We start from the raw sequence: 13,920 nt of genomic DNA, 5'->3' as shown, positions 1-13,920 counted from the left end.
TGAATATGTCTGAATAAACAAGTACTTGAAATAAATTCATCCAACTCAACCTGCATTTAACTTCTTAGTACCGGCATCACACAAAAATGGGGTTAGGGTAGAGTGTTGTAATATACGAAGTTAAACGGAAGATATGATGTTCATAGCACTATTCTATACGTCTATTCAAATCGGAATCAAATCAGTTGGTCACAAAAAAAGTTACTTAAAATAGTAATATTTACAATATCTAAATTAAACAGTTGATTACATTTTAATTCTCAGTCATATATTACTTAATTCTACTCATTAATATCTGGAGTATTTCAGTGAAATATTAGTCCCTCTATTATTTATTCAGTTATTTATATGATTGATCTGTCCAAAACTCAAACACATAACAACAATTTTAATGGTTGAGATTATGAGTTAATTGAAGCTACACTGGACAGCCATTTCGTCCCAGTATGAGACTCTTCAACAGTGCTCATCCACGATCCCGCACCCCGCAAGATTCGAAACCAGGAATATCAGTCTCGCGCCAAGTGTGAAATTTCTAAAATCTCCACAAACCTCTTCTGATATTATTGTTTTATTGAGTCTAGACACACATCATAATTTTGTTTCTTTATCATTGAACTTTATGTAATTGATATAAACAAAATAGAATTAAATAAGATAGAATTAATGAAGTAATTGAAATCACGTTTACATTACATTACATTACATAATGATTACTGACAATGTGATACTAATTCACACCCACACACAAACATACATATATACATATATACACACACAAGTATAGAAGTATGTAATGGTAGACATGCATAAATATCAACATAACCTTGACCTACCAATTTATTAATTAAACCTGACATAGATACATATAAATACATAAATGTGATAGAATTTACCGAAAAATCAAACCAAATCACTTTTCTATCATCATACTTATCATTATAAAATTCTAATTGAAACAAACAATAGTGTCTATCTTGAAACGGATTTGAATTTTTCCCCCTTCCAAAAACAAAAAAAAAAGAAGAAAACACAATGAATCTCTTATGGAATTCTAATAAATCATTATCAAAATCATCCATAAATCATGATTTAGAAGTGATTGTTGTTGGTTTAAATAAAACTGGAACTAGTTATTTAAAATCTGCATTAGAAATTTTATATCATGGTACAACCTGTTTACATTATACTGATTTGATTTATCAATCAAATGATATAATAGAAAAATGGTTAGAATTACATTTATGTCAATATCAAACAAAATTAAATGGATTTCAATATAATAAACAAGAATTATTAAAATTATTATTAAAAAATTATAAATCTGTATCCGGTATACCAATTACATCATTTTTAAATGATTTAATACAAATGTATCCTAATGTGAAAGTAAGTTGATTGTGTGTGTGCGTGTGTGGTTTTTATTTTGTTTTGATGTATGCTTCTATGAGTGAAAATGTGGACACTACTGCTACGGGTAACCGGTTGCAAGTATTAATGATTCGGTGTGAAAACTTGTAGACCATGGGTATTTTGTTTGTTCTTGGCTCCGATCTAGTGGGATGAAAAAGAGAGAATATATTATGTCTATAATCATTTCTTAGTATTCTATGCATCAAAATAAGATGTCCCTATATTCTGTGATAGGACAGAGTAAAGAGGTCTAGCTATTCAAGCCGCTCTTTGTATGGTAAACTGTGGAGTTCTGGAATTGCACAGGTAGCTGTCCTCTGTACTTTTTCCAGGATGTTCGACTCACCTTTTAAACAGGGGTTTTCAGCATGAACGCAGTTCTCAAGCTTAGTTGTCACCAAGGTTGTGTATACTGTGGTGAACATGGTAAAATCTAACTTAGTGAATGCCCGTTTTAAAGCCCAGAGGGTTCTATACTTCTTAGCTGTGACCTCACGGCAATGAGCCGTCGCCTTAAGATCATGACTCACTGTCACCTAAAGATCGTTGTGAGACCGGAACACGGGTACACAGGTACTTCCCCTATGCTATACCTATTAACCTTCGTATCCCCAAAGTGCATTTAGGCACACTTTGTCAAGTTGGTAGGCATCAGCCACTCCTTAGACCAGTTAATCACTTTATTTATGACTGCCTGAAGTGTACATGTATCTGGATCTCGTGTTATTACTCGCCAGATTTTTAAATCATTAGCGTATAATAACACTGGGGACTGTACTATACATGGGAGATCATTTACATACAGTATAAAAAGTAAAGGACCTAGGACAGAACCTTGAGGTACTCCACTAACTACTGGTCTCCTGGTGGAGCACTTGGAATCTATTCCTACTTCCTGTCTATGACCTACCAGGAAATCCTTAAGCCATTTAAAAGAAACCCGGCAATATCAGGATTTTCTAACCTCAATAGCAGTCTATTTGCTGGCACCTTGTCAAATGCTTTACTGAAGTCTATGTAGACAAAATTCCAGTCAATAAAATTAGCTAACCTTTCAAAATTTGACAATAGTTTATTGTTAAAATCATCTTGTTGTAATCAATGTTCAGAATGATTTGAGTTTGAATTACTAGATTGACAGATTGATCCTTATGAAAACCACTTTGTTGATTTTAAAGCTAGGCTTATACTCAATCTTTCATTTGATTTATCAACACTACGTCTTTGTGGTATTGATAGTAATGTGATGCCTCTGTAGTTCTCGTATTCTAGCTCAAAGTATTTTACCAAACTGTCCCACTATTATTGAATTTCAGTGATTGTTACGCTTTTCTAGTTATTGACTGGTCGCTTTGGCTTACCATATCTTTTCGCTAACTTCTTGGTTGCACCACAGTTGTCTCATATACCCTTCTTTTGCTGCTATTTTCGTCTGCCGTTGCTAGATCTTCTACATATTTCCTCTTATCAGATTTGATGCTCTTCTTCAATTAATGATTGGCTTTGATCATTGAAATTTAGCAGTAACTGATGAGTATATTCATTGTAGTGCTACTGAAAGTCAATCATAATCCGAATAACTTGATGTTAATATTGCTTAGTGTGAAGCAGGTTCTTACTTTCGATCAACCACCGGTTGCTTTAAATGAAACTAACAATCACTTTTGACCTATATCACAGATTTTCTTTCCATTCTTCTAATCTCTATTGAGTTTTTTTCAAAACCAACACAAATTGCATGGCGTTTTAAAGAAGTCAGCATTTGTAGCGAGTGAATAAAACGTTTCTGTATGGAATAGAAGGAATCGTATTTTTTATCTGAGACCATGGACTTTTATGGTTCGGAAAGTTTCCTCTACATTGATATGTTCAGCTATAACAAATAACCCATGTACTTATCCTTCCAAACAACAACTATTAATCTGGTTGTCCAGATTTAATAGTAAACTGGGATATTAGGTGGCTGAAAGTAAATGCTGGGAAACTCTAAGTGACCTAGACTTTGTGCTGGTTAGAACTTGGCAACAAGGTGTACCTGTTCTCTTAAGGATACTAATGAACTCTGTGGGATCCTTGTTAATCATGCAGCTTACCAGCCTCACACGTTACCACTGAGCTAGAAAAATTGAGACTGGTCCTCTATTAGAGATGTCATTGATATGAAGTCACTTAGACTACTGACCAGATTCCAAATTTATTGACAGGAGTACAATCTACACTAAAAGATTAAAGAGACACAGCGTTGATCACTAGTCAGTAATCAATTAATTATGATAAAATACTGTCAGAAATTACATTTGACAATGAATCTCTATTAAACTATTTACTCTCCTCATGTTAACAATTTTGTTTATACATTTGATTACTGCTTGAAAATTTCTAAATATAATTGAAAGCGTTTCAAATATGGTGTTCTTATATGAATCTTTTGTAAATGCATATAGTTTTCATATTCAAGCGAAAAAAATTGCGATTAATACGATAATAAATTTGTGGAGATTGTTGAATTTCATAGTTAAAGTCATGGTCTGATCATCAGTATCGAGTATAAGGCAGTTAACCATTAATGGTAATGAAAAGTTGTTGTTCAATCCTCAGTGGAGTAATGAATACACTCTTAGGGTGTTCTTTATTGCCACAAAAGCGCAGTACACAGCTACCTAGTTAGTAATAGTTGTTTAATAAAGATCAATCAGTGACGTAAACTATGAAACCTTTAATCTACTCTTATATTACTTATTATACATTCGTCTCAACTAATGTTAGCAGCAAATCTACAACTGAAAAACATCTGGAACTCAAAGCAACTGTCAACCAACACCAAAGTCAGAATTTTCACTACTCTATGGAGTGGAAACTTGGAGAATTACAAAAGCCATCATCCAGAAGACACAAGTGTTTATTAATAGTTGTCTACGCAAAATACTTCGGATCCGTTGGCCAGTCACTATCAGCAACAACCTACTATGACGGAGAACAAACCAGATTCCAGTGGAGGAAGAAATCAGAAAGAAGCGCTGGAAGTGTATAGGACACACATTGAGGAAAGCATGCAATCGCGTCTCAAACCAAGCCCCTCATATGGAATCCTCAAGGCTCAAGGAGGAGAGGAAGACCAAAGAACACATTACTCCGAGAAATGGAGACAGACGTGAGAAGAATGAGTAACAATTTGATAGAACTAGAAAGGAATGCCCAGGACATAGTGAGTTGGAGAATGCTACCTGGAGGACTATTAGGGGTAACAGGCGTAAGTAAGTAAGTATGTAAGTATGTTACTAACGTTATAGTTAGCAACGTTAAAATTGAATTGTTTAAGCCATAAATTATCTCTTAATTAATCACTGATCAATTATCAATGTCTATCGTATACTAATATATTTATTTAAACTTTATCCATCATAGGTTATTTTAACAGTACGTAATGCTGAATTATGGCATGCTGCTTGTCGTACAAATCTTATACCATATCAATCAAATGAATCAAAATTACAAAAATTTTTTTATAAATTTTCATTATTTACATGGTTAATAAAATTAAATCAATTAAAATTATTATCATTACAAAATACATTAGGTAATAAAATTAATTTAAAAAATGATAATGAATTAATTCATGCCTATAGTCGTTGGAATGATTATGTTCAATTAATTGTACCAAAAGATCGTTTATTAATTTATAATATAAAACAAGGTTGGTTACCATTATGTGAATTTTTAAATAAACCAATACCATGTTGTACATTTCCTGGTAGAAATACAATATTTCTATGGTCATATTTATTACGTCATTTAAAAAAATTATTTCATTTTATATTGTATACTTTTATTTATTTATTTATGATTTATTATTTTTTAAATATTTTCCGATAAATATGTAGGAGGATGCTTTATTTTTTTGTCGTTGATTGTTTATTATTATTGTTCTGCCTTGGATACTACAGATACACACGCTTACACATACATACACACACACGCACATAGTGAACTACTCACAACTCGAAAAAAATAAACAAACACACATATATACACATATTAATGAATTCTGTATTATGATTATTCTATTATTGGACTGTTCTTTCATTATTATTATTATTATAATCCTCTGACAAATTGTTAATTATTTATGGAATATGATTTTAGGTAAGCCATTTTAATAATGTGGGTGTGTGTGTACGTGCGGATTTTTTCTCTCTCTGTTTGTTTATTGTTTACAAATTACTTCTTTTGTATACATAGTTCAAATGCGCGTTGTTTTCTTTTATTTTTAGTAACCAAATGTGAATAGACCTTGTAAATAAATTATTTTTTGTTAATAGGTCTATTCTAATTTGTTTATCCAGTTCGGTGACAATTAGTTATTGATAAATGATGAATGCGCCGGATATTAGTTTTTGGTTCTTTCAATTCCGTAAACAACAACGCCACTGGGAGAAGGTAGTGAGTAGGATTTTTCTGTCAGTGGCTATATACGCGTGGCTATATGGGAGCATTTTGAGAGGGAGAGGGGACTTTTTCTCCCTCGGCCGTATCAGGGAATTTGGTGGTTAGTGAACAGGGATGATCCATCTCGGGGAGTTGGAAAACCCTGATTCCAAACCAATGGTGCACATGGGCTCCAGGATCTCGAGGGAAAAAATGGAGTATGAAACAATCGTTGGTCACCGGCTACCATGGGACTGCATCTCCTGACATCGCTTCACTGCCTTGTGGATCAGACATTTAGGCCAAAGGCTCCAGTTGTGGCCCCCTAAGAAGACTGCGTGCTTCCGCCTGGGCATCCAGGCAGTATTATAGCTCACGAAGATCAAGTGACATATGTGGTGCATATATATTCGGTGCCCCTTTATACCAATATTTATGTGTTCAAATAAATAAATAAATAAATAATAAATAAATGCTGGATGAACTGATTTTGTAAGGACTATTTAAATTTGTACGCAGTATTTCTCACAGATTATTCTTAGTTGAATTAAGTTCCTGGCAAGTAGTTGTTACCAGAAAGGTTAAAGTATATTGAACATACAGCATCCCTAATGAATGACGTTGAATTGTTGTCTTGCTACATCAGTAATTGGTTAACGTTGGAAATTTGTACCACTGCACGTCAACCAAACAGTCTGGCGGTTAATAGATTGTTATGAAACCTGAAGGTCCTAGATTTCGTTGTTTTCAGGTTTAGGAGTGAATTCTCCAGAAATTCACCTAAGCAGAATGAGGTGTGTCCGATCAGTGAAAAAGTTCACCGAGATATCGATTAAAATTGTTAAACAGAAGATCTGAAGTTTAAAAATTCTTACAACAATCTTCTAACGTGAACAACATTAACGATATAATCTACTCGAACATACAATTCAACAGAAATTCAGTTTTTCTAAGATATTCAAGTAAGCGACCATTGGATATGAGGTCAAGCAGAATAAATGCCAGAAACCAAGATTGACATTGATATTGGATTCAAATCTAATAAAACTGAACGATTTGCAAACTAGTGGACGGAATTAAGACTTAGTGATGATAGATAAAGGCCAATAGAAAGTCAAATTAAGTTTCATTAGAACGTATGATTCAATAATCCATTCAACTGATTGCTCCACAATGATCCGTAGAGTTGCGATTTGGCCTGTACGCGATCTATCCTTACGGAATCCTGCCTGTTGGTCTCGAAGTAGGGAGTCTACGGAGTCCTTCATCCTGTTTAACAATACCCTGTTGAAGACTTTACCTGGTATTGAGAGAAGAGTGATGACGCTGTAGTTATCACAGTTGCTGAGATTCTTGAATTCTATCTAAAACTAGTCATCATTGATTATTTTAAAATCTCGAAGCAAACATTTTATGAGAAAACTGACCAGGTTGCTTCAAAATTATGAAAAACCCGTAAATCTTTTATAAATTTTGGTTAGTGTTTAATAATACATATGTGAAAGTTAGCAACAATTTTTTGTATTCAACGAACAAAATATTCAGGAAACTTAACTTTTAGGACGTTAATACATTTTCCACATCCTACACCTCCATTAAACTCTTAAATATGGTGGTATTTTACAGATTATTATTTTCACAGCTGAAATCGCGAACGTATCTTAACTAAATCCCTATTGCAATACTGGGAGCACTGAACCTCCATATTTTTCGTAGTGTGAAAATCCTCAGCAGTGGACGTCTAAGATCCTGCAGGTGGGAATCGAACCCAGGACTTTCGGATGCAAACGCCTAATATCTAGACTACTAAGCCAGAATACAACAATGTTGATGTTCAACTTCAATAAGTCCATGATATTATTTACTTACTATTTAATGTTGATTGAACACAACTATATTGTTGAACTGTTTATGAGAAACAAGTCATTCTGGCAACATCATCGTAATATAAAATGTTTCATATACAATCACCAAGAATAAAGTAAAAACGTTCAACTATTCATCATACATCTCTTCTAATTTATTTGATTCAGAGGTTTGTTTTTGGTTTAGCCATGTACGTCGTAAAAGTATTTTATGGATATTTATGTGTGTTTTACATATGAAAACACATTTGAACCTGCAGTACTGGTGATAAACTGTTTTAGGTTTCATTTATTTACATGATAAAATGTTCTATCTGATTATAACTTATTGCCAAGATATTTGCTTTATATCGTTTATATGTTAACTGATTTTACAGGATTTTTAAGAGTCTTTGGTAGTGAATAGCTCGAAATAATTGAAATTTATATATTTCCAACTTTTCGCCCAACAAACTTGTCTGGACTTCTTCAGGATTATGTCTGATTTAAGTCAATGTTAACTTGACAAATTTGGTGAATCTATCTTGAATATATCATTGATAATAGCTGCTTTTTATTATTTTCCTTGTCTATGAAATTTCAGACATTTATACTATTGCATATTGAAATTCATGAGTCAATCGAAGCTAGACCACCATGAAAAACCTGGAAGCACTGGACGGTCTAGAGGTTAAGCGTTCGTGCGCGAGAATGATAGGTCCTGGGTTCGAATATCAAGAGGTGGGATCATGGATGCGCACTGTTGAGTAGTATCATACCAGGATGAAACGACCGTCCAGTGTTCCCAGGTTTTACATAGTGGTCTAGATTCAATTAACTTATGAATTCAACTGTAAAATTGCTAAGATTTCCACAAAACCCCTTTCTGATTTACACCATTGATTAAGTATTCTTTTTGACTATTTAAAGCATTTTTTAAATGCATTTACCATAACCTACTTGTAAGTGTTACTTGTTTTAATCTCTTCCTTAACAATAACAATAATCATTATATCAATACATAAAAAATAACAAATAGAAACCTCAGATTTGTGATGCTTAAATTATCAAAGAAGCGGTGTAGAATTATGGTCTATTTCAGCATCAGTGTATTTATCTTTACTACTATAATAATAGACCTAATCCCAAAATCGTACATTTGTCATGATGTAACAACCTAATCTATAAGATTTTACGTGCAAATCACACCATGGTCTACGGCGACTCGTCCTATCATGACAGTCAGCAATATAACATCTAATACTTCCGAAGTACACATTTTTAGGCTGGGTAGAGAGTAATATATTCAATACAAAAGCAAGAGGTTATATGGGATGACTACGTTTGCATGGCCGAGTCATACCATTTCGACTGACTATTTCCGCGTTCATCATTACTAACCTCCTCCAAGTGTTAGATGTTGAAAGTAAATCTTCTCAGAAATTATATGTTCAGGTTCGAGAATTATGTGGTTAGAAACCAGTACCACTACAACAGTTTACCACCTCATTTAGGCGCGCACGAATTATCCTGACACAAAAATTTGAGTAAAATCATGTAGTTAGATTGAATGATAAGGCATTTTCTTTTATTCTAAAGCGTTCGAGGAAAAAAATACGACATAGCCTATGATAGTGTGATGAAGTTTGAAATGCATATGATATCGACAAGGTACAAGACATCTTTATTTTTATTGCCGAAACGTACCTTCAATGATATTTAGAAAAACCCACACCATACAATGACCCAATAAGGTACATTAATTCAAATTCATTCAAGTTACAACTAACCTATTATAGTGCTGGAATAATTACATTAGGTCAGAACCAATATTACTTTTTCACAGCACTAACTAGCGCTAATCAACTAAATGCATATGATTTCAAGTCACTTAAACTAGTGATAACATGATAACTTGATCAATAAAATTTGATTAGAAACATGTAGAAAATGATTATGAAACTGGTTACTGCTTGTTGATCAATAGATACAGATATATACTGAGATTAGATGGCGGTTGGAGGTGGTCGACAGGAAACCCTGAACCCGGGTTTTGTGCTACTTGGCACTCGTCAGCGAGGTGTACCTGTAATCTTGAGGGAACTGGTGCTCCCTGACGGATCCGATCCCGTTTTGCCCAGCTTCACAGTCAGAGACGTTACCACTGAGCTACCCGGGCTGTGACCGACCTCCTGTGAGACTGAGATGTAATCACAATTGATTAATCACTGGGTGGTGATCAATGTCATGTGTGTCAAGTCCCGGGTTCAGGGTTTCCTGTAGATTACCTCCAACCACCATCTAACCTCAATATTTAGTACCCGCAGTGTTGAGTCACCTAGACTAGTGGCCACATTGCAACATGTTCGATAGCATTCGATCTGCACTAAATAAGGACTTGACACACATGACATTGATTACCACCCAGTGATCAATCAATTGTGATAGATATATAGTTCTACAAAACTATTTGAAGATATTTTATAACACAGATTGATACCAGCTGGAAGAATATTGATAAACATCAAACATTTTATTTAGAAACTATTTATTAGTCCACATTCATGGTTCACATATTCCGAAGACATTAGTTATCATTGTTGACTACCAACATGATACCTTGATCGTATAGTCATAGATGATTATTATTTCATTCCTGATATTGTTGAATTTCATTCGTTTACAGATTATCAGTGGAACTTCTATCATTTTAATTACATAAGTTATTCATAAGTACATGATTACTACTTTGTAATAAGGCTCTTTAAATTAATAAACATTCATCAAATCCTTTATTATAGTAAGATTTGATGAGACTATAATATATGGACAACATTTGAGAGACTTTAAGGTGATCTTGAAAATGTTCGCTTACTTACTAGTGTTAAATGAGGTTTAGAAGCTAATATGAGGAATTAGAATTATGGCTTATAGTTGATGGTTATGATGAAGAATTAGATTTGGTGTTTCCATCACGAACTAACATAAGCTATAATTCCAAAAACGCTACTTAGCAAATCATCAAACTGTATCGCGAGGCATGCACTAACTTGGAATCCTGAAGGGAAACGGAAAAAAGGAAGGTCAAAGAACATATTACGTCGGGACATAGAAACAGATATGAAAAGGATGAATAAGAAGTAGAAAGAGCTGGAAAGGATTGCCCAGGACAAGTTTGGATGGAGAATGCTGGTGAACGGCCTATGCTTCTTCACGAGAAGTAATAGGCGTAAGTAAGCTATTTAGCCAAATAGGTGAATGAATTTCGCGCCAAAAAATCCAAGATCCGTTATTCTAGATCTGATTGGTTCGTTCATAAATTATAGTCTCGCCTAAGACTCTTTTTTTTTTGTATTCGGGACTTGCAAAAACATCAAAAGTAAGCATTTTAAATAATAATAATAATAATAATAATGATAAACAAAGTGTAATGTTATCTAAAACATACCATAATGTATTTCAAGGTCTACTAAGTTCATTAGACATGTGAATATGAAAATACAAACAAGATTTACAAAGATAAATAAACAAACTAGTACCATTTTAAACACTCAGTATTATTGATAATAAAAAATTAGGCGATTTGAAAAGATCGTATGTGTTTTTCAAAAATAAAGCATCTCTTTCAAATGAATAAGTTTGTTTGTCTATATAGATATATGTACGGGGTTATTTGGCTTATAAACAATAAATAAATGAGTACTGATGGATAGCTGACAGATGTATTCCAAGTAAGGACCGGAGTCATACAAGGCTGTCTAATCTCTCCCCTTCCTTCTTTCTTTTAGTGGTCGACTGGATTATGAAGACCTTGACATCTGAGGGAAAACAAGGAATACAATGGACAGCTCAGAACCGATAAGTTGATTTGAACTTTGCAGATGACCTAGTCCTCCTATCCAATACACACGAACAAATGTAGATAAAAACAGTCAGTGTAGCAGCAGTCTCTGCATCAGTAGGCCTCAGGATACACAAGGGAAAACCAAGGTTCTCAAATACAACACGAAGAACACCAATCCAATCACACTTGATGGTGAAACTCTAGAAAATACGAAATCCTTTACGTACCTGAGAAGCATCATCAATGAACAAGGAGGATCAGATGCAGATGTAAAGGCGAGGATTAACAGAGCAAGGGCCGCATTCCTACAATTGAAGAACATATGGAATTCAAAGCAACTATCAACCTATTTCAAAGTCAGAATATTCAATAAGAACGTCAAGCCAGTCAGTTCTACTGTACGGAGCTGGAACCTGGAGAACTACTACAACCATCGTCAGGAAGGTACAAGTATTTATAAACAGTTCTCTACGCAAAATACTCAAAATTCATTGCTTGATGTCAGACAAGGTTATTCACTCTCACCCTTTCTCTTTCTCCTGGTGATCGACTGGATTATGAAGACGTCAATATATGAGAAGCATGGGATATGATGGACAACTAGAATGCAGCTAGACGATCTAGACTTCACAGATGATATGGCTCTTCTATCGCACACGCAACAACAGATGCAGGAGAAGACGACCAGTGTAGCAGCAGCAGCCCTATCAGCAGTAGGAATCAACATACACAAAGGGAAAAACAAGATTCTCCGATACAACACAGCATGCAACAATCCAATCACACTTGACGGAGAAGATTTGGAAGATGTAAAAACCTTTACATATCTGGGCAGCATCATTGATGAACATGGTGGATCTGATACAGATGTGAAGGCGCGGATCGGCAAAGCAACAGAAGCATATTTACAACTGAAGAAAATGTGGAAGTTAAAACAACTGTCAACCAACACCAAGGTCACAATTTTCACTACAAATATCAAGACAGTTATACTGTATGGGGCGGAAACCTGGTGAACTACGAAAGCCATCATCCAGAAGATACAGGTGTTTATTAATAGTTGTCTACGCAAAATACTTCGGATCCGTTGGCCCGACACTATCAACAACAACCTACTTTGGGAGAGAACAAACCAGATCCAAACGGAGGAAGAAATCAGGAAGAAGTGCTGGAAGTGTATAGGACACATATTGGGGAGAGCACTTAACTGCACCCAACGGCAAGCCCTCACATGGAATCCTCATGGCGAAAGGAGAAGATGAATACCAAAGAACACATTACGCCGAGAAATGGAGATAGACGTAAGAAGAATGAATAACAATACGATAGAACTAGAAAGGAATGCCCAGGACATAGTGGGTTAGAGAATGCTCGTCATTAGCCTATGCTCCATTGAGAGTAACAAGTGCAATTAAGTAAGTATGAAGTCATGTGAATGTGACAAGTATTTTTACTGATTACATTTTCTTATAAAAATAAATGAAGTGAACTATACACATTTCAAAGATGTTTTTATAATTCATAATAACAGCCAAATAAACATTGTAGAATTTTGGCTTAGTATTTTTCCTAATCAATGATCGTTGTGGTATTCATAATAAGGCACAATTCCTATCTGATGGTGAGTGTTTATGGAAATGTGAATACGTTTTCACATTAGATGGGTGGAGGTGTTCTGTAAGAAAATCAACTTGAACTAAGTTTCATACATTTTAAAATTGGTCAATCATGAGTACCTATCATCTTAGAGGATTGATGTTCTTTGTGGACAAAGACCTGGGTTATTCAACTTCGCAATATAAGAGTTTACCCCTGAGTTATTTGAACCTAAACTAATCTTCGGTAGAACCTAAATATTTACCGCTGATTTGCCTCTAAACAGTAACTAATGTTATATTCTTAGTTACTGATTGAATTTCATCGATAAAACAGTGATTTCACCAGTAGTCAAAGTAACCCAAAATTGTATGTTAGATGGGTGGGAGTAGTTCATATTATTTTATCACTAAGAATGTAACATTATTTATACATTAATTATTCTCAGAATGGGTTTTGTGGAGATTTTTAGAAATTTCACAGGTTGAAATCATGAGTCAATTGAAGCTAGAACACCATGGAAAACCTGAAAGCACTGGACGGCTGTTTCGCCCTAGTATGGGACGCCTCAGCGGCACGCATCCACGATCCCGCACCCCGCGATATCCGAACCTAGGACGTACTGGTTTCGAGCGCGAGCACTTAACCACTAGACCACTGAGCCTGCCGGCATCCAACGGTGTTAATGTCTAACTTCAATCAATCCACGAAGTTGCGCCGCCGTACACCATTGTCTTCAGTGAGCTGATATCTCACAACAGACCTGGTTGAACACCACTGGTAACGGCTTGTCACTAG

At 34.8% G+C, this 13,920-nt stretch overlaps 2 protein-coding genes across 2 annotated transcripts; both read left to right on the top strand.

Moving 5' to 3' along the window:
- The first annotated feature begins 695 nt into the window (after positions 1-695).
- MS3_00000581 (uncharacterized protein) lies at positions 696-5,986 on the top strand. The gene is made up of 3 exons (XM_051208293.1): positions 696-1,389; positions 4,180-4,671; positions 4,819-5,986. The coding sequence occupies exons 1-2, from the start codon at positions 1,036-1,038 to the stop codon at positions 4,195-4,197; spliced, it is 372 nt and encodes a 123-aa protein (XP_051065382.1). The 5' UTR covers positions 696-1,035; the 3' UTR covers positions 4,198-4,671; positions 4,819-5,986.
- A 2,430-nt stretch (positions 5,987-8,416) lies between these two features.
- Positions 8,417-13,216, top strand: LAMC1_10 (Laminin subunit gamma-1). Its single transcript, XM_051208292.1, has one exon. The coding sequence runs from the start codon at positions 12,132-12,134 to the stop codon at positions 12,540-12,542; it is 411 nt and encodes a 136-aa protein (XP_051065381.1). The 5' UTR covers positions 8,417-12,131; the 3' UTR covers positions 12,543-13,216.
- Positions 13,217-13,920: the final 704 nt, after the last annotated feature.

Source organism: Schistosoma haematobium, chromosome 6 (assembly GCF_000699445.3).
Source record: "Schistosoma haematobium chromosome 6, whole genome shotgun sequence".
In the NCBI taxonomy this organism is placed as follows: domain Eukaryota; kingdom Metazoa; phylum Platyhelminthes; class Trematoda; order Strigeidida; family Schistosomatidae; genus Schistosoma; species Schistosoma haematobium.
Note: the sequence above shows the minus strand (reverse complement) of the source record. Positions and strands in the feature narration are given on the sequence as shown.